Source organism: Rhinoraja longicauda, chromosome 4, assembly GCF_053455715.1.
Source record: "Rhinoraja longicauda isolate Sanriku21f chromosome 4, sRhiLon1.1, whole genome shotgun sequence".
In the NCBI taxonomy this organism is placed as follows: Eukaryota; Metazoa; Chordata; class Chondrichthyes; order Rajiformes; family Arhynchobatidae; genus Rhinoraja; species Rhinoraja longicauda.
The window spans coordinates 387996-409716 of record NC_135956.1 but is presented as its reverse complement, the minus strand read 5'-3'; the positions used below and the strand labels follow the sequence as shown (position 1 = coordinate 409716).

The following is a 21721-nucleotide window of genomic DNA, read 5'->3' as shown; positions in this document are numbered from 1 at the left end:
CATAGCAACTGGTGACAAATTACAATCCCGGTTACATCGATTCAGAAGATTCAAAGTAGCAATGGGAACCATTTCCTGCAGAGTAGTTGACAGGTTGGTTTCCATGGTAATCTCAATGATATGTGAAAGCCTAACTCGTGTACTGCCTGCTATTATTTCAAACAACACAAATAGCGCATTTAGGCATATCGATAGACCTGTTCTTTAAACTAGCAGGCTGAGTGACGGGAAGGCAGTTTCTTATAGTGATAAATATACCTCAAGCAACCTCCTTGATAAAAGGAAACAATGTTATCAAAGAGCTGAGAGAAACGAAGGAAGAGGGTATGGGGACAGCTTAAAAAAGCTCATGGAATAGATGTAGGGTTGCCAACTGTATTAGCCGGGATATCCCGTATTTTGGGTTAAATTGGTTTGTCCCGTACGGGACCACCCCTGCCCCATATTAGGCCCGGAGGCGCTGCAGGCCAGGATGCTGCAGGTCCGGACAGTATAGTAGGAAAAAAACTGCAGATGCTGGTTAAAAACGGCAGATGCTGTCTACCTTCCAGACAGTGTAGGTTCGGACAGTGCAGGTCTGGAGGCCAGGGCGCCGCCTAACGTAGCAACCCGACTCCCGGCCTGGGCAGCCTCCATTGGTGGAGCGGGAGCACGTGGCTGGGTGAGGTCACGTGGGGCGCGGGGCGGTGACCTCACCTTGTCCCGTATTTGGGAGTGAGATAGTTGGCAATCCTAGATAGATGAGAACAAAGGGTGGGAACTGCAGAAGCAATGTGTAGAGGGAACTGCAGATGCTGCTTTAGACCAAGGATAGACACAAAGTTCTGGAGTGACTCAGTGGGAACAGGCAGCATCTCTGGAGAGAAGGAATGGCAGACATTTCGGGTCGAGACCCTTCTTCAGGGAGTCACTCCAGTATTTTGTGTCTATCTTCGAACTGCATAAGAAACCCGATTAAAGTAACCGAGGGTTGCTTTAAAGAAGGTCCAAGGAAGTGAAAAGCAAACAAAAAATACAACAGGTAGAAATCTGAAATAAACACAAAAAAGAGCGACAAATTCTCAGCAGGATCGGGATCATCTGTGGAGAAAGAAACAGAGTTCAACGATTCAAATCAATATTAGCTAGTGATTGAATGAAAAAGACCAACTGAGTGAGCAATGAGACAATAATTTTTAACTTTTTTTTTTTTAAACCTTAAATATAGCAATTATCTCATGCTCATTTGGGCCTGGTTATTTGAGGCAGTATAGCGCAAGGTTCAGACTCTGAAGAAGGATCATACATCTGCACCATTAACTCCATTTCTCTTTCCAAAGATACTGTTATTCTCCTGAATATTTCCTGCATTTTCTGCTTTGTTTTAGATTGTCAGCATCTGCAAAATGAATTACTTTTTTTTAGCCTCTACTGCACAGAAACTCAGCCAGGGATGAAGAATTCACTGATTACTCTAGTAGTTACCAAATGCCATGAGTAATATCATGGGAGCAGTATTCTCTCTCATCCTTGAACTGGTGGGGTGTATATTTAAAGTGATGTTTGAGCAAATATTTAACTGGGGATGGGCGACACAAAATGCTGGAGTAACTCAGCGGCACAGTCAGCATCTCTGGAGAGAAGGAATGGGCGACGTTTCGGGTCGAGACCTTTTTTCAGGCAGGATGAAACTGAATTGCCCAACATGAAAAAGGGCCACACAGGTAAACATCAGCAAAAGAAGTATTGAACAGGAAGTGGAAATATTCAAGAAATGTTTACCTTGAGTTGATCCAGTCTTGTTGACATTCCCTCAGGCACACTCTGTTGCCAAACCTCCTCAAACTCAGACAGATTAAACTTTACAGCATTTTGTAACAGCATCAATGCTGTAGATTTGCAGACTTCATCCTCACTCAAGGAATAAAAAACTTCCCCTGGTAAAAATCAAGCAGACCAATTTGGTAAGTGAAAAAGGATTTACATACAGCCAGCCACTCAAAAGCTGAAGATGGGTGAAATAAAAGCGTTTATTCATCAGGAGAAACAGACATTCTCGAGGAGACTCTGCAGGTCAGGCAGCATCTCTGGAGAACACGAAAAGGTGACATTTCAGGTGGGGCCTCTCTGAAGAAGGGTCACAACCCAAAACATCACTGTAAAGGAGTGTTCTCTGACACACTGTAACCTTTACTGGTAGTTTATTATAGCACATGGCACACACGTCCCAGCACTGACTGCATCCAGCCTTCAGACGTACCGGGACCTAAAAGGGTGGAACCGAGGGAGGAGACTACAGTTGTACTAATAGGATGGGGCGTGGTTAGTGGTGATAAGGTAGCTACAGTATAGGTTGCATGCATAACCATCTACATCCTTCCCCTTACAATTCAAACAAGTTACTACAGTAGCAGGATTATTATACAGTACCTGCAAAGCTAGACATATTCTCCGTAGCGAGCCGGAGGTTTTACAATCCGACCCGAGCGAGTGCGCACAGCACCTTCACCCTCCCCGCCCGAAAGAGTAGGAGGGGGGACAAGAACAGAAACAGGAGGAGAGAAGCTGGGTGGAGAACCCAGCTTGCAGGGGGAACGGAGAGACACAGGAGAGCCAGGCGAAAATGAAGGGGTAGAACGAGTTGAAGTTGGAGAGAGAGAAGATTTTGCAGGGGACAACAGAGCCTGGGGAGCAAGCCCGGGAGGAGCAGGGGGGGCTACCCGAGGCAAAAGGACCGACCGTGGCATGCAGGGAGCAGAGGGTACGTTAGTGGAGGAAGGCTCGACACGCGATGGAGGGGTATACGGAACCGCAGGAGGTGGTTTGGGCTCGTTAACCGCCAACAGGTGCTGGCGGCTGCGTCTGTAGACAGTCCCTTCGAAATCCACGAGGTAGGAACGTGGCGCGGTGTCAAACCCGACGACGGTGGCAAGTCGGGAATAGCCGGTGGACGTCTGCAAACGGACGACCTGTCCCGGCATCAGTGGAGAAAGAGGGCGGCAGGATTTATCATGCGACCGTCGCTGGATCTCGTGTTTTTGGGCAATACGTTTCTGGACATCAGCAGGCTGCAGGACTTTAGGCATCAGGGACTGCTGGGCAATAGGCATCGGAGGGCGGACAACTCGGGACATGAGTCGCTGGGCAGGGGATCCCATGGAAATGTCTCGAGAAATGTTGCGAAGGTTCAGGAGACACTGATAGAAATCCCCGTTCGAGAGGCGGGTTTGTTCAAGCAGGTGCTTAGCGCTCCGGACCGCCCGTTCCGCTAGACCATTGCTTTGAGGGTACTCCGGGCTGCTAGTGAAATGATTAAAGTTCCACTTTGTGGCAAACGCTCGAAACTCAGCGCTGGTGAACTGGCGACCGTTGTCTGTCTGCAGCCGGACAGGGGAACCAAACGTGGCAAAGTGGCGGCGAAGCTTGCTGATCACCATCTCGGAGGTGATGGCAGGGAGGAAGTCCACCTCGAACCAATTCGAGTAAGAGTCTACTAGCACAAGGTATTGCTTACCACGCCAGTCGAAAATGTCGGCAGCCAGAGAAGTCCAGGGCATTTCAGGTGCAGGCTGCTGCAAAAGTGGCTGTCTTTGCTGATGCGGGGCAAGCGAGTGACAGTCCGGACAGGAATCGACTCGGGCTTGGATGTATTTAGCCATGGCCGGCCAGTAGTACTGGTCCTGGGCATGTGAGATGGTGGCATCTGCACCGGGATGTCCCATGTGGGCGGCATCAAAATACAAGCCACGCAGTGATTCCGGGATGACAACCTTGTGCCCTTTGATAATAATACCATCCCGGAGGACTAACTCATCGCGGACCAAAAAATAGGGGTGGACGCTGGCAGGCAACGAATTCCGCTTGGTGGGCCACCCGCGCTTGATGACAGCAGCAAGCTGCTGCAGGTCGGGGTCGTTTGCGGTGTGTTCAACCAGGCATTTCAGCTGGTGAGAAGGGACGAAGTTGACGTTCAGTACCTGTAAGTCCGACTGCTCGAAGGGGTGCTGGTCGCAGGAGGTCCGGGGGGCCCGGGACAGTGCATCAGCCACATGCATCTCGGTGCCCCTCTTATATACGATCTTAAAGTCAAAGCGCTGTAGCTGCAGCATCATCCGCTGTAGTCTGGCAGGAGCGCAGTGTATCGGTTTATTAAGTATTGTCACCAGTGGCTGGTGATCCGTTTCAATGGTGAACCTGGTGCCGAATAAGAAGTCTCTAAACTTCGAACACGCGAAAACCACCGCCAGCAGCTCCTTCTCTATCTGAGCATAGCGTTGCTCTGTGGCCGTCATTGTCCTAGAGGCATAGGAGATAGGCTGCAGCGAGTCGTCAGCGTGGAGTTGCAGGCAGGCAGCACCCAGTCCAAATCGGGAGGCGTCGCAGGTGACCACGATTGGAAGCAGCAGATCAAAAAACCTTAGTGTTGGTGTGCTGACCAGCCTCGTCTTCAGCAGGTCGAACGCCTGCTGGTGGTGTGGGAACCATGCCCAGGCAATGTCCTTCTTTGTGAGTTGTCTCAGGGGTGCGCTCAACTCGCTGAGGTCGGGGATAAACTTCCCCAGGTAGTTCACCATGCCTAGGAAGCGCTGCAGACTGACAGCGTCAGTCGGGGCCGGCAGCTCAGAGATGGCGCTGGTCTTTTGCGGGTCTGGCTTTAACCCTTGGGCTGTGAAGATGTGTCCGACGTATGTGACCTCAGGCACCCGGAACTTGCACTTTGACCGATTGAGCTTCAAATTTATCTGCCGGGCACGGTCCAAAATCCGCCGGAGGTTGTGGTCATGTTCGGCCACGTCCCTCCCATAGACCAGAATGTCATCCACAATAATCGCGCAGGGCAGACCTGCAAATAGTTGTTCCATAGAACGCTGAAATACCTCGCTGGCAGAGTTGATGCCGAACGGCATCCGTAAAAACTTAAACCTGCCGAAGGGCGTGCTGAACGTGGTCAGATCCGTGGAGCGTTTGTCCAGGGGTATCTGCCAAAACGAGCTCCTTGCATCGAGGACGGAGAACACAGTAGCTTGTCCCACCTGGGCGGCAACATCTTCGACAGTCCTCATGGGGTAGTGGGGCCGTTTAATTGCCATATTTAAGTCCTTGGGGTTAATGCACACCCGTATCTCATTTTTTCCTTTCTTCAACGTGGCGACCATGGTGGAGACCCATACGGTTGGATCGCTGACAGCCTCCAGCACTCCCATGTTGACCATGTCCTTGAGCATATTCTCCACTTTGCCCTTCATGGCAAAAGACACCCTGTGGGGTGGACGGATCACGGGCTCCACAGATGGGTCTGTCGCGATCTTGTACACCACCGGCAGCTTCCCCAGCTTGTCGTCAAACAGGTCTGGGTACTCACATAGTGGATCCATCACAGGTTGCACCTTGTGGACCGTATGGTTAAACGACACCAGCCCAAGATCCTGGCATGCCCGGTTGCTAAGCAACGTCACACAGTCACTGTCCAGAATGAAGAAAGACAGGTCCTGGGAACCTTCCTGCAGCACGCAGTGGAAGGTCGCCCTCCCCACAGGTGTTAGTTCCTCTCCCCCATAGGCACGCAAAACAGAGCGGTCGGCAATCAGCAGCTCATTATTCCTTATCCGGTGGAACAGCTTTGTTGACATTACGTTCACCTTCGCCCCCGTGTCAAGTTTAGCAGAGAAACACTTATTGTTGACAGTTATGTTCACAGAAGGATCGGGGAGGCGAGATCGGCTGTGGAGGAGAGTGTAAATACTTACATCTCCCGTGGAAAAGCTGGGCTCAGAGTCCATCTCGCTATCAACCTGCAAAAGATTGTCTAGGAGTTGTCTGGGAGCTGAGGGAACTTTCCCACGGGATCGGCAGGCAGCTGCAAAATGGTTTCTTCTCCCGCAGAAATTGCATGTCTTCCCAAGGGCTGGGCACTGTGATTCTGAGGAGTGTACGTAGCTGCAGTTAGGACACTTGTTAGATCTTGGGTCCCGGGGTGTGCGAACGGGCCGCTGTGGAGGGCGAAAGTTCTCCCTCATCCGTCGTTGTCCAGCAACTCCAGTTAAATTTACGGCTCGGTTGTCAGACCCCCTCTGTCCGTGAGGATGGTGGACCACTTCGGCAATGCGGCACGCATGCATTGCTTGAGTCAGGGTTAGGTCAGGCCGTTGCAGCAGGTCGGCACGCAGCTTCTGATCGACCATACCGGTAACGAGAATGTCTCTGACGAGCTGGTCGCGCATGGTTTCGAATCGGCACCGCTGGGCAAGGTGTCGCAGGTCGGCAATGAAGCATTCAACAGGTTCATCCGGCTGTTGCTTGCGTGAGAAGAACCTGGCCCGCTCCAGTATACGGTTGGAGGGCAGGTCGCATAGCTCCGCGAATTTGCGCAAAAGACATACCGGGTCGTCGGCCGATTCAGCTGGCTCGACCGGCTGGTCGTTGTCATCCAGGACCGCTGGTGCATAGACAAAGGCTTGAGCTCTCTTCATTGCGTCGGGACCGGCCAGGTTGAGCAAAAGTGATGCTTTGACCGCGGCCGGGTCGTTCCGGTTCGCAATATTGACGTAGTGAGTGTAGTCCATCACAAAAGTCGACCATCGTTCCGCAATGTCGGCATCGAAGACAAGGGGAGATGGCTTTCGGCATGAGGACGCCATATCGAGGGAAACCCGAAACTGGGCACTAACGGGAACAAAATAAATGAAAACCGGTAAACGGGAAACGCTCGCATCCCACTTCTGACACCATGTAAAGGAGTGTTCTCTGACACACTGTAACCTTTACTGGTAGTTTATTATAGCACATGGCACACACGTCCCAGCACTGACTGCATCCAGCCTTCAGACGTACCGGGACCTAAAAGGGTGGAACCGAGGGAGGAGACTACAGTTGTACTAATAGGATGGGGCGTGGTTAGTGGTGATAAGGTAGCTACAGTATAGGTTGCATGCATAACCATCTACAATCACCAATCCATGTTCTCCAGAAACTTTGCCTGATCCGCTGAGTTACTCCAGCACTTTGAATCTTTTTTTCGTGAACAGCATCTGCTGTGTGTCTCCATTCTCTTGAAGACCATCTTGGTAGAATCTCCCAAACTCAAAGTGCATCCAGCTTTTATACTCTTAAGATCAAAAATAACAGCTGGTGATTCAAACAATTTCAATAACATAGTTTCTTCGATATTCTGAGTCTGACTAAAGATTGCATTGAATGGCTCATTTACAATGTAACTGACAAGACACCTCAATGTTGCAACACCTCTGCTGGTCAAAGTAGTCACGTGGCTGGCCTAAAGCCTTCTGAGAACAGGGGACCCAGACACCCACAATTAGAGGTGCACACGTCGACTCCCACGTCATTATTCATCCAAAACTGGAAGCCACTGAAATGAAGCATCCTTTAAACAAATATATCTAGTACGTATGCCATTGCAGTCTGAAACAGAATTGAAGGAAAGGAATCAAAGAATTCTGTGATCAATATATGTCTGAAGACCATGTCAATTTACTTTACATGGGATACAGATTTATAACCCAGATAATAATGCAATAGTTCAACTGTTCATTCAATGTTTAGTTTCGAGATACAGCGCAGAAACAGGCCCTTCGGCTCACCGATTCCGTGCCGACCAGCAATCCCCATACACTAACGCTATCCAACACACACTGGGAGTCTTTGGAATGTCTTTGGAGTGTGGGAGGGAACCGGAGATGCTGGAGAAAACCCACGCAGGTCACGGGGAAAAAGTACAAACTCCATACAGACAGCCCCCTTAGTCGGGATCGAACCCGGGTCTCTGGCGCAGTAAGGCAACAACTCTACTGCTGCGCCACCGTGCCGCCCTAACTACCAGTGTACATCTGAAGTTATAAAGCATGGATAATTAGCAGAACAGGTTAGGGCAGGAGACGAGCAAACCTATTTAAGGGAGAAATGTTCTCTACCAACATTAAGAGGAGCTTCCAATGCAGTTTCATCGTGAAGACTAAGTCTTGTTATCATACTCATGACGCCTTCCCTCAGCATGGTGCACCACAAAATAGTAACTGAGACTAAAAATAAATGACACCGTTTGAAACCAATTAAGATCAATTGTCGAAAGAAATGTGTTAGGATCCAGTAAAATGTGAAAAGAAAATATCCAGTAGAATGACTATAGGTTTGAAGGGCCCAAATTACATGGATCCACTGAAGACACGAGAATTATTCCCTTAAAGCAGTGAAGGTTGAGAGCCAATTGATGGAGGCAATTGGAATCACGAAGCGTCTATATTAGGCAAAAGGAAAATTATTATCAATCGAGGAAGTAATAAGAAAAATGACATAGATTCAGAGCAGCCGAGAGAAGAAGTGGCTTTGCCACAGTCATTTTTTTTTCAACAGCAAGAAGTCATGATCAGGAAATAATACCCGATCATGGTGATGGAAGAAATTTAATTGTAACGTTTAAAAGACAACCATCCATCAGTTGTCGAGGGAGGAACAAATGACTTGACTGGGAAACAAGGCACAGATCACTCTACTTGGAACTGACCCATCAGGCCCATGCTAATGGACAACTATCATAGAACAATCTGATGATACAAAATAACCACGAGGTTCAAGAATAGCTTCTTCAACAACATCAGACTCTTAAACATCACGCCACACTAACCACTGAACTATGGCCTATCTGTGGTTGCACTAAGAACTGCGGAATAGCAGAAAAGGTTAGGGCAGGAAGTGAGCAAACCTACTTAAGGGAAAAATGTTCTACTCTTGGAGTGGCCATGAGCCATTGGCAATCGCACTACATGCTGTCACATAATTCCACATCATGGTCTGACTGCTGCATCACCTTCATTTCAAATGATCAACCATGACCCTTGGCTTAACAGACCTGGCACCAAGTGTACCTGAAAATGTACAGGTGCTCCTCAACTTACAATGGGGCTACGTTCCGATAAACCCATCGTAAATCGAAAATATCGTGCGTCAAAATGCATTTAATACACCTGATCACGTGGCCGGAAGCGAACTACAGGTCACTGCCGTTGCCCAGCGTTTGCACCATCGTAAAGTCGAAATATGGTAAGTCAAAGCATCGTTAGTTGTGGACCATCTGTATTCAATCTTGTGAAGATACAATAGAGTTACTGCCTTACAGAGCCAAAGACCCGGCTTCCATCCCGACTACAGGTGCTGTCTGTTCGGAGTTTGTACATTCTCCCCGTGTCCTGCATGAGTTTTCTCCAAGATCTTCGGTTTCCTTCCACACACCAAAGACCTACAGGTTTGTAGGTTTATTGGCGGTGTAAATGTGAAAGATTCCCCCTGGTGTTTGTAGGGCAGTGTTAATGTGCGGGGATCGCTGATCGGTGCGGACCCGGTGGACCGAAGGGCCTGTTTCCGCACTGTATCTCTAAACTAAACTAAAGCAAACAGGGAGAGCAGCATCCTGTAGACTGAGACAACAGTTCCACCATCAAAGCTTCAATGCCCAGCTGCCCTGCCAAATCCATTGTGCATGGACCTGCTTAATCATTCATGGTAACAGATGTTGACATTGAACCACGTCGTCAAGGATCATCCATGCACTCCACGCAGCAAAGAGAACATGATGGGATTGATATCAGGCATATTATTTAACAGACTGTGCTTTCAGAACCAGGTTCACTACCAGCTGAGCTGTTCCAATGCAGCAGTTTATGCAAACGAAGTGAAGTCAAAAGTTTGGATGATATTAGAGAGTCAGAGTGGACAGCTATGTGCTGAGCCGGAAGAAATGGGGGAGATATTAAACAATTTCTTTTCTTCGGTATTCACCGAGGAGAAGGATATTGAATTATGTGAGGTAAGCAAAACAAGTAGAGTAGTGATGGAAATTATGAGGATTAAAGAAGAGGAGGTACGGACACTTTTGAAAAATATAAAAGTGGATAAGTCTCCAGGTCCTGATAGGATATTCCCTAGGACATTGAGGGAAGTTAGTGCAGAAATAGCAGGGGCTATGACGGAAATATTTCAAACGTCATTAGAAACGGGGATGGTGCCGGAAGATTGGCGCATTGCGCATGTTGTGCCTTTGTTTAAAAAAGGTTCTAAAAGTAAACCTAGCAATGTTAGTTTGACGTCTGTGGTGGGAAAATTAATAGAAAAGATACTTAGGGACAATATATATAATTATATGGATAAACAAGGCCTGATTAGAAACAGTCAACATGGATTTGTGCCTGGTAGGTCATGTTTGACTAATCTTCTTGAATTTTTTGAAGAGGTTACCAGGGAAATTGATAAGGGCAAGGCTGTGGATGTTGTCTATATCGACTTTCGTAAGGCATTTGACAAGGTTCCACATGGTAGGTTGATTAAGAAGGTTAAATCGTTGGGTATTAATAGTGAGGTTGCAAGATGGATTCAACAATGGCTGAATGGGAGATACCAGAGGGTAATGGTTGACAACTGTATGTCAGGTTGGAGGCCAGTGTCTAGTGGAGTACCCCAAGGATCTGTGTTGGGTCCACTGTTGTTTGTCATTTACATTAATGATCTGGATGATGGTGTGGCAAATTGGATTAGTAAATATGCAGATGATACTAAGATAGGTGGTGTAGTTAATAATGAAGTAGAGTTTCAAAGTCTACAGAGAGACTTGGGCCTTTTGGAAGGGTGGGCTGAAAGATGGCAGATGGAGTTTAATGCTGATAAGTGTGAGGTGCTGCATTTTAGTAGGACAAATCAAAATAGGACGTACAGGGTAAATGGTAGGGAATTGAGGAATGCAGTGGAACAGAGGGATCTGGGAATAACTGTGCATTGTTCCCTGAAGGTGGAATCTCATGTGGATAGGGTGGTGAAGAAGGCGTTTGGTATGCTTGCCTTTATAAATCAGAGCATCGAGTATAGGTTGAAATTGTACAGGGCATTGGTGAGGCCGAATCTGGAGTATGGTGTGCAGTTCTGGTCGCCAAATTATAGGAAGGATGTCGACAAAATGGAGAGGGTACAGAGGAGATTTACTAGAATGTTGCCTGGGTTTCAGCACTTAAGCTACAGAGAGAGGTTGAACAGGTTGGGTCTTTATTCTTTGGAGCGTAGAAGGTTGAGGGGGGACTTGATAGAGGTTTTTAAAATTTTAAGAGGGACGGACAGAGTTGACGTGGGTAGGCTTTTCCCCTTGAGAGTGGGGAAGATTCCAACAAGGGGACATAACTTTAGAATTGAGGGACAAAAGTTTAGGGGTAACATGAGGGGTAATTTCTTTACTCAGAGGGTGGTGGCTGTATGGAATGGGCTTCCGGTGGAAGTGGTGGAGGCAGGCTCGCTTTTATTATTTAAGAGTAAATTGGATAGGTATATGGATGAGAGGGGATTGCAGGGTTATGGTCTGAGAGCAGGTAGATGAGACTAGGTCAGAGAGAGTGGTCGGCGTGGACTGGTAGGGCCGAACGGGCCTGTTTCCGTGCTGTAGTTGTTATATGGTTATATGATATGGATTTTGTCAGATATTTCCTTGCGGACAATTGCACTGATGAAGCCCAGAACCATACTCGATCTTTACAAAAGTAAAAGTAGAATTTAGCTCAGGATATCACAAATGTGGCTAGTGGTGTAGGTACATTGCATGAAAGAAACATGTCGTTTGATTATGGGCCAATGTCAAGTCAGCAACTTTCAAGCAGAACAGCACAGACAATATTAAAATGTCCTTTAGCAGCCTTGAAAAAACTAAAAGATCAATCATTTCAAGTTCACTGATCATGTAATAATTGCGAATCGGCACTGAATCAAACAGAGTTAATGCCTCAGTGGTCAATCAAACCATTGATACATAGAAACATAGAAAATAGGTACAGGAAGAGGCCATTCGGCCCTTCGAGCCAGTACAGCCATTCATTGTGATCATGGCTGATTGTCCCCAATCAATAAGGAGTAAGGAGTTTGTACGTTCTCCCCGTGACCTGCGAGGGTTTTCTCCGAGATCTTCGGTTTCCTCCCACACTCCAAAGACGTACAGGTATGTAGGTTAATTGGCTGGGTAAATGTAAAAATTGTCCCTAGTGGGTGTAGGATAGTGTTAATGTGCGGGGATCGCAGGGCGGCACGGACTTGGTGGGCCGAAAAGGCCTGTTTCCGGCTGTATATATATGATATGATATGATGATAATAACCCTGCCTGCCTTCTCCCCATATCCCTTGATTCCACTAGCCCCTAGAGCTCTAGCTAACTCTCTCTTAACTCCATCCAGTGATTTGGCTTCCACTGCCCTATGTGGCAGAGAATTCCACAAATTCACAACTCTCTGGGTGAAAAAGTTTTTTCTCACCTCAGTTTTAAATGGCCTCCCCTTTATTCTAAGACTGTGGCCCCTGGTTCTGGATTCGCCCAACATTGGGAATATTTTCCCTGCATCTAGCTTGTCCAGTCCTTTTATAATTTTATGTTTCAATAAGATTCCCTCTCATCCTTCTAAGCTCCAGTGAATATAAGTTTCCCTCTCATCCTTCTAAACTCCAGATACCTGGCATCTTTACTGAGAGGAGCATTATAGGAAGAAAATCAGAAGAAAGCAAATTACATAAATCTAGCTGATTGGACCAACTAAATACACAAAGGTAAATTTCAATGTTAGAAGCCAATTATTAACATAATATTTGCAAGTAGGACATCACTCACCATCACTTGTGTATGCTCTGCCATAACTATTCAGGCTATGCTCTATCATTTCTCTGTTGGAGAAAAAGCATAACCAGTTAGTTTATTGTAATAGATAGATAAAATGGACCCGACTCTTAGTCAGCGGAAGGAAAATCTCAGATGGTCAAACAATGGTTTGAAAATATTTAGAAAAGGAATGAAAAGGCTTTGTAATTAAAATAGTTTGTTTATATCAGAAAGCACAAAAACCCTGCAGATGTTAGAAATATGATTTTCTTTAAGTAACAGCAGGTGAAACAGTATCAGTGAAACTTCAAAACATCGAAAGATGCTTCACAGAGGTATTTTCAAATGGAAACAAAAAGGCAGGCAAAAAGTTCCATGGTTGAGCAAGGAGGAAAATCAAACTTGGAACAGGATTCACCAGGCCCAGGAAAAATCATTTGAAAAAACGAAAATCTCTAAACTAAACTATAACTGAACTTACTGCTTTCCACAATTATGTTATACAAACTGCAATACCTGAAGACTAAAAAAAAACACTGCTTGTGGTTTGGAAATGATCTGAAATGCTAACCAATACAAAAACTGTGCCAGAAGGGTCTTGACCCGAAACGTCACCCATTCTTTCCCTCCAGAGATGTTGCCTGTCCCGCTGAGTTACAATAGACAATAGACAATAGGTGCAGGAGTAGGCCATTCAGCCCTTCGTGCCAGCACCGCCATTCAATGCGATCATGGCTGATCACTCTCAATCAGTACCCCGTTCCTGCCTTCTCCCCATACCCCCTCACTCCGCTATCCTTAAGAGCTCTATCCAGCTCTCTTGAAAGCATCCAACGAACTGGCCTCCACTGCCTTCTGAGGCAGAGAATTCCACACCTTCACCACTCTCTGACTGAAAAAGTTCTTCCTCATCTCCGTTCTAAATGGCCTACCCCTTATTCTTAAACTGTGGCCCCTTGTTCTGGACTCCCCCAACATTGGGAACATGTTTCCTGCCTTTAATGTGTCCAATCCCCTAATTATCTTATATGTTTCAATAAGATCCCCCCTCATCCTTCTAAATTCCAGTGTATACAAGCCCAATCGCTCCAGCCTTTCAACATACGACAGTCCCGCCATTCCGGGAATTAACCTAGTGAACCTACGCTGCACGCCCTCAATAGCAAGAATATCCTTCCTCAAATTTGGAGACCAAAACTGCACACAGTACTCCAGGTGCGGTCTCACCAGGGCCCGGTACAACTGTAGGACCTCTTTGCTCCTATACTCAACTCCTCTTGATACGAAGGCCAACATTCCATTGCCTTTCTTCACTGCCTGCTGTACCTGCATGCTTCCTTTCATTGACTGATGCACTAGGACAACCAGATCTCGTTGAACTCCCCCTCCTCCTAACTTGACACCATTCAGATAATAATCTGCCTTTCTATTCTTACTTCCAAAGTGAATAACCTCACACTTATCTACATTAAACTGCATCTGCCATGTATCCGCCCACTCACACAACCTGTCCAAGTCACCCTGCAGCCTTATTGCATCTTCCTCACAATTCACACTACCCCCCAGCTTAGTATCATCTGCAAATTTGCTAATGGTACTTTTAATCCCTTCGTCTAAGTCATTAATGTATATCGTAAATAGCTGGGGTCCCAGCACCGAACCTTGCGGTACCCCACTGGTCACTGCCTGCCATTCCGAAAGGGACCCATTTATCCCCACTCTTTGCTTTCTGTCTGTCAACCAATTTTCTATCCATGTCAGTACCCTACCCCCAATACCATGTGCCCTAATTTTGCCCACTAATCTCCTATGTGGGACCTTGTCGAAGGCTTTCTGAAAGTCGAGGTACACCACATCCACTGACTCTCCCCTGTCAATTTTCCTAGTTACATCCTCAAAAAATTCCAGTAGATTTGTCAAGCATGATTTCCCCTTCGTAAATCCATGCTGACTCGGAATGATCCCGTTACTGCTATCCAAATGCTCAGCAATTTCGTCTTTTATAATTGATTCCAGCATCTTCCCCACCACTGATGTCAGACTAACTGGTCTATAATTACCCGTTTTCTCTCTCCCTCCTTTCTTAAAAAGTGGGATAACATTTGCTATCCTCCAATCCACAGGAACTGATCCTGAATCTATAGAACATTGAAAAATGATCTCCAATGCTTCCACTATTTCTAGAGCCACCTCCTTAAGTACCCTGGGATGCAGACCATCAGGCCCTGGGGATTTATCAGCCTTCAGTCCCATCAGTCTACCCAAAACCATTTCCTGCCTAATGTGGATTTCCTTCAGTTCCTCCATCACCCTAGGTTCTCCGGCCCCTAGAACATTTGGGAGATTGTGTGTATCTTCCTCAGTGAAGACAGATCCAAAGTAACGGTTTAACTCGTCTGCCATTTCTTTGTTCCCCATAATAAATTCCCCTGCTTCTGTCTTCAAGGGACCCACATTTGCCTTGACTATTTTTTTCCTCTTCACGTACCTAAAAAAACTTTTGCTATCCTCCTTTATATTATTGGCTAGTTTACCCTCGTACCTCATCTTTTCTCCCCGTATTGCCTTTTTAGTTAACTTTTGTTGCTCTTTAAAAGAGTCCCAATCCTCTGTCTTCCCACTCTTCTTTGCTATGTTATACTTCCTCTCTTTAATTTTTATGCTGTCCCTGACTTCCCTTGTCAGCCACAGGTGTCTCTTACTCCCCTTAGAGTCTTTCCACCTCTTTGGAATAAATTGATCCTGCAACCTCTGCATTATTCCCAGGAATACCTGCCATTGCTGTTCTACCGTCTTCCCTGCTAGGGCCTCTGTAAAAGGAGGCCAACAGACATAACATTTGCAAAAGCACCAGTATCGACCTTCGCAGGGAAGGAGTGTCCATTGACAGTAACATGCACGGAAGGATCCGTTATCAACGCAGGTGCACCCAAAAGCGAAAACACTGTATCTGGATCGGGGAGTTCCTCGTGTTGGTACTGGGAACAGGTTGCGCTATCACTGTTCGCAAGGTTGTTTAGACTCCTTCTAGGAGCAGGGACAGGTCTCCCACGAGAACGACAAGCTGCAGAAAAGTGGTTCAGTTTCCCGCAGGAATTACAAGTTTTGCCCTGCGCTGGGCAAACGTTAAACTGGTGTGACGAGAAGTTGCAGTTTGGGCATCGGCGAGGGGTGACCGTAGTGGGCGCGGAGGGGGCGACCCTGGCCGGCGGGGCATTTAGCCGCCGGCGGCCGGTGAAATTTATGTCATGGGACGCCGGCCGAGATACTGAGGCAACAGCAGAGGCCATGCGTGCGGCATGTACGGCGTCCTTTAGCGACAGGTCAGGCTTCATCAGGAGCTCGTCACGCAGCTTGGAGTTTAGGAGACCGTTGACCAGGACGTCCCTGATCATCTCGTCGGGTGTGATTGTTGCAAGGCGGCACCGCCGAGCCATATGCCTCAAAGAAGCAATGAAGGCGTCAACGTGCTCCCCTGGAGTCTGACGACGCGTGAAAAAGTTAAAACGCTCAATAATGTTATTGGTGGGTATATCACACAGGGCAGTGAACTTGGCCATGAGACATGCCGGGTCGTTGCGGTCCTCCGGAGGGACGAAATCGAACGAAGCATAGCGTTCCATTGCCTCCGGACCAGCCAGGTTGAGGAGCAGGTGAGCCTGTACCGCAGAATTTGCATCAGGATGGGCAATTGCGATATAGTGTTCGTAGTCCCGCTGGAAGACAGTCCAGCGGTGCACTATGTCCCCATCAAAAACGAGCGTGTCCGGACGACGACACGAGTGAGCCATGGCAAAGTGGAAGGAGGGGACACAACTGGGAGGAACAAATAATAAAATAAAAACCGATCAACAGGAGACGCAAGTCTACCGCTCTGACACCATGTAAAAGGATGTCCCTCGTACGCAGAGTCTTTTACTGAATATGTTTATTAATTGCACTACACACATTATGCCCTAGCTGTCCGTGGTCATCACCGGAACTAGAGAGCGAGCTGGAGGTGGGGAAGCTACAATTATACAAGAGACCATGGGGAGTGGTTAGTAGTGGTGAGGTCACTATGTTAAAGGAACATGCACTGATCTACAGCCTCCTTCCAGTCAATTTTGGCCAACTCCTGCCTCATGCCTCTGTAATCCCCTTTGCTATACTGTAATACTGACACTTCCGATTTTCCCTTCTGCCTTTCCATTTGCAGAGTAAAACTTATCATGTTGTGATCACTGCCTCCTAATGGCTCTTTTACCTCTAGTCCCCTTATCAGATCAGGATCATTACACAACACTAAATCCAGAATTGCCTTCTCCCTGGTAGGCTCCAGTACAAGCTGTTCTAAGAATCCATCTCGAAGGCACTCTACAAACTCTCTTTCCTGGGGTCCATTTCCAACCTGATTTTCCCAGTCTAATTGCATGTTGAAATCTCCCATAACCACCGTAGCATTACATTTTTGACACGCCAATTTTATCTCCTGATTCAACTTGCACCCTATGTCGAGGCTACTGTTTGGGGGCCTATAGATAACTCCCATTAGGGTCTTTTTACCCTTACAATTTCTCATTTCTATCCATACTGATTCAACATCTCCTGATTCTATGTCACCCCTTGCAAGGGAATGAATATCATTCCTTACCATCAGAGCAACCCCACCCCCTCTGCCCATCTGTCTGTCTTTTCTATACGTTGTGTACCCCTGAATATTCAGTTCCCAGCCCTGGTCCTCTTGTAGCCATGTCTCAGTGATCCCTACAACATCATAATTGCCCATGACTAACTGAGCCTCAAGCTCATCCACTTTATTTTTTATACTACGCGCATTTAAGTACAACACTTTAACTTCTGTATTTACCTCCCCTCTCACATCGGTCACAATTGGCCCTGCCCTTAATTTCTTTTCCCCTCTAGAACTTCTGTTCCCATTCTTCCGAGAGTCTTTTGCAATATCTCCTGTATTCCCTTTTACCTCATCTTCATATTCACAATTTGTTAACCCCTCCCCCCCACTACTTAGTTTAAAGCCACAGGTGTCACACTAGCAAACCTGCCTGCCAGAATGTTTGTCCCCCTGCTGTTAAGATTTAACCCGTCCCTTTTGTACAAGTCACCCCTAGCCCAGAAGAGATCCCAGTGGTCCAGAAATCTAAATCCCTGCTCTCTGCACCAGCCCCTCAGCCATAAATTCATACCCTCTATCTCTCTGTTCCTGGCCTCACCAGCACGAGCAGTCCAGAGATAACCACCTTCGACGTCCTACTTCTCAGTGTTTTTCCCAACTCTCTAAACTCCCGCTGTAGCACCTCCTTCCTCTTCCGCCCGACGTCATTCTTGCCCACGTGCACAACGACTTCAGGTTGATCGCCTTCCCTCACTAGGATTTTCTGAAGCCGGTCTAAGTTACTCCAGCACTTAGTGTCTATCCACAATAACCATGCAAGATTCTACTAAACCATGCATACAGCAATCAGTCCCTGCAAGTGCAGTTGTTTTTCCCAGTGTAACACACACGTTCACCTGTCTGTTGTAGCATCTAACATCCTACTGGAGAAATTCAATGTATCATTGACAAACACACAGGAACTTGTATTAAAAGTAGTGACTAATAGTTCAGGCTATCAAATAAATCAGGATAATGTTTTTGCATCACATTTCTTAGTTGCCTTCAATCACTCTCCATGAAGCCATTCAGATTTCCATGGCAGCAGCAAAACAGCTTCCCTCTGACTCATCATGAGCAACAAAACACACATATTCACATTTTATAAGCACATTACTTGACATTATTTCTCTGAAATATGGAACCAAACACCAACAAGATTATCAGAGCATGCATTTACTTCAGCACCATAGATATGTAGAATGCATAATTCACAAATTTTCAGATGATAGTAAAGTGGGAGATATTGTCAAAAGTTAGAGCAGAATCTTCATCAGTTGGGCTGAGGATTGGTTAATGGAGTTTAATGCAGATAAATGTGAGGTGTTGCATTTTGGGAAGTCAAACCAGGGCAGGACCTTCACAGTTAGTGGCAGGGTCTTAGAGAGTGTTGTCGAGCAGAAGGATCCAGGAGCGCAAGTACATTGTTCCTTGGAAGTGGCGTCATGGGTAGATAGGGTGGGCAAGAGGCTTTCGGCACGGCCTTCATCTATCAGGGTATTGAGTGTAGAAGTTGAGATGTTGTGTGGCAGTCATACAAAACTTTGTTGAGGTCACATTTGCAGTACTGCGTTCAATTTTGGTCTACCCTGCTTTAGGAAGGATGTCAAAGAAATAGGAGGATGTTGCCAGGAATTGAGGGCATGAATTATAGGGAGAGGTTGGGCAGGCTAGGACTTTATTCCTTGCATCGCAGGAGGATGAGGGATATTATAGGAAAATAACTGCAGATGCTGGTACAAATCGAAGGTATTTATTCACAAAATGCTGGAGTAACTCAGCAGGTCAGGCAACATCTCAGGAGAGAAGGAATGGGTGACGTTTTGGATCGAGACCCTTCTTCAGACTGATATTATGGAGGTGTATAAGATCATGAAGGGAATAGATATGGTCAATGCGCTATGTCTTTTACCCAGAGTGACAGAATTAAAAAACCAGGGGACAGTGCTTTAAGGTGAAGGGGAAAAGATTTAAGAGGAACTTGAGCGGAAACTTTTTAAACACGAAGGTGGTGGGTAAATGGAATAAGCTGCCAGAGGAGGTAGTTGAGGCAGGTACTAAAACAATATTAAAGTCATTTGGACAGATAAATGGATTTAAAAAAGGTTTAGAGGGATATGGGCCAAACGCAGGCAAGTGAGATTAATGTAGATGGGGGAATCAAAGTCAGCATGGGCAAGTTGGTTCGTGCTGTGTGACTCTATATACTTTTTATTACTGAGAAAAATCATCTATATTAATAATTGCAACTTAACCAAGGTAGAACAACAAGATAGATACCAAATGCTGGAGTAACTCAGCGGGACAGGCAGCATCTCTGGATAGAAGGAATGGGTGACGTTTCGGGTCGAGACCCTTCTTCAGACTGAAAGTTTGGGGAGAGGGAGATACGGAGATAAGCACGGGTAAGGTGTGAGAACGAGATGTCAAAGGGGATGGAGCTCAAGAAAAATGTAGAATAGATCATTGTTAGCTAGATGATGACAACGCAGCATACAGAGATAAAATCTAATCAGGGAGATTGTCAGACTGGTCGGAGAACAAGGAAGGGGGGGATGGAGAGAGAGGGAAAGCGAGAACAAGACCCTTTACATGGGTGTTACCAAATAAAGTCTGACAAAGTCATAATTGGTTACATTAGTTCAGGTCACCAGAGGTGTACCAAGAAGGTCAATTTCCAGTTCAGCGACAAAGAAAATGGGAGCAAGGCACGACAGGTTTAGGAAGAAGCTTCCAGAGTTTAGAACCAAAGCAGGTGAAGGATGACCACCAGGTGACAAATGTCAAGGACAACGTCATAAATGAAGTAGCACAGAAGATTATAGACAGATTTAAAATCGAGGTAGTGTTCATGATAGGTTAGCAAACACAAATGGCAAAGGGTTAATGGGACAATGTGAAAATTAGTTATTTATATATTATCAATAAACTGCAAACATTCACGTAGCACTTGGAAGATCTCTTGCTGCCCCGTGCTCACAGGCCTGCTTCTCACAGGCCTGCTTCTCACAGGCCTGCTTCTCACAGGCCTGCTTCTCACAGGCCTGCTTCTCACAGGCCTGCTTCTCACAGGCCTGCTTCTCACAGGCGTGCTTCTCACAGGCGTGCTTCTCACAGGCGTGCTTCTCACAGGCGTGCTTCTCACAGGCGTGCTTCTCACAGGCGTGCTTCTCACAGGCGTGCTTCTCACAGGCGTGCTTCTCACAGGCGTGCTTCTCACAGGCGTGCTTCTCACAGGCGTGCTTCTCACAGGCGTGCTTCTCACAGGCGTGCTTCTCACAGGCGTGCTTCTCACAGGCGTGCTTCTCACAGGCGTGCTTCTCACAGGCGTGCTTCTCACAGGCGTGCTTCTCACCAATTCTCTGTCAATCTTCATATTTTCCAAAAATGCTCTGCTTGGAAATAAATTTTCTAGGGCCACATTTTTGCACGCTAAGCTATTCTATTTTATGAGAATGTAAGCAACTGGAAATCAGATGTCCATTGCATGCATTGTAAAGTCAGTAACTTTCCTATCAGGTTTTGTATCACTGTCATGCGGCGCAAAAATCCTTGATGTCTACAGTGGCATCAAACAACGTGTGGGCACGACGAGATGTCACTTGTTAATTCCAGTCATGCACGCCAATAGCATTTAAGTGGTTATGCACACATCATCCATCCACACAAACCTCAGCAGCTAGCTCACACATCAAATCCACCTCCTGCAGAGTGGGAATCAGAACTCATTCCTCATTCAATAATTGTTGTCGTAGTCTCAGCATTTACTCTGCATTTTGTTAGATTTTACGTTTTCCTTAAAAGCATCTTTCACATACCCTCAGGGACTTCATTTCACAATCAAATTGCAGACTTTAAGTACTTCCATTTTTGGAATGGAAGTTCAAGACAGTACAGAAAAACATCAATGAAGACAAAAGAGCAAATTTTCAGTAATAAGTCCTTGATAAATCCCATGCTTCCTGAAGGTACCAAAAAATTCACCAGACACTTCAAACTGATAATTTTCCATGCAAATGAGGCAAAATAGAGCATTTAAAAAGAACAAATTATGTTTTTCCCATAGAAATCATAATTTGCCATTAACTTAATGAGAAAAGTGGGCAGCACGGTGGCGGAGTGGTAGAGCTACTGCCTTATTGCACCAGAGACCCGGATTCGATCCTGACTACGGGTGCTGTCTGTACAGAGTTTGTACGTTCTCCCCGTGACCTGTGTGGATTGTCTCCAAGATATTCGGTTTCCTCCCACACTCCAAAGACGTACAGGTTTGTAGGATAATTGGCTTGGTATGAATGTGAAAAGAAATTGTCCCTAGTGTGTGTAAGGTAGCGTTAATGCGCGGGGATCGCTGGTCGGTGCGGACTCGGTGGGCTGAAGGGCCTGTTTCCGTGTTGTATCTCGAAACTAAACTAAAAAGTGCTGCAAAAATATATGACAAAGCATAGAGCACAGATGTC

General features: G+C 46.4%; 1 protein-coding gene across 1 annotated transcript in view; it reads right to left on the bottom strand.

The window, feature by feature from the left end:
* Positions 1-21721, bottom strand: part of dscc1 (DNA replication and sister chromatid cohesion 1) — a 67934-nt gene that overhangs the window by 13178 nt on the left and 33035 nt on the right. The window contains exons 6-7 of the mRNA XM_078397118.1: positions 12620-12672; positions 1762-1916 (exon numbers count right to left, since the gene is read on the bottom strand). Coding sequence (XP_078253244.1) covers positions 1762-1916; positions 12620-12672 — 208 coding nt within the window. The remainder of the gene's footprint in view (positions 1-1761; positions 1917-12619; positions 12673-21721) is intronic.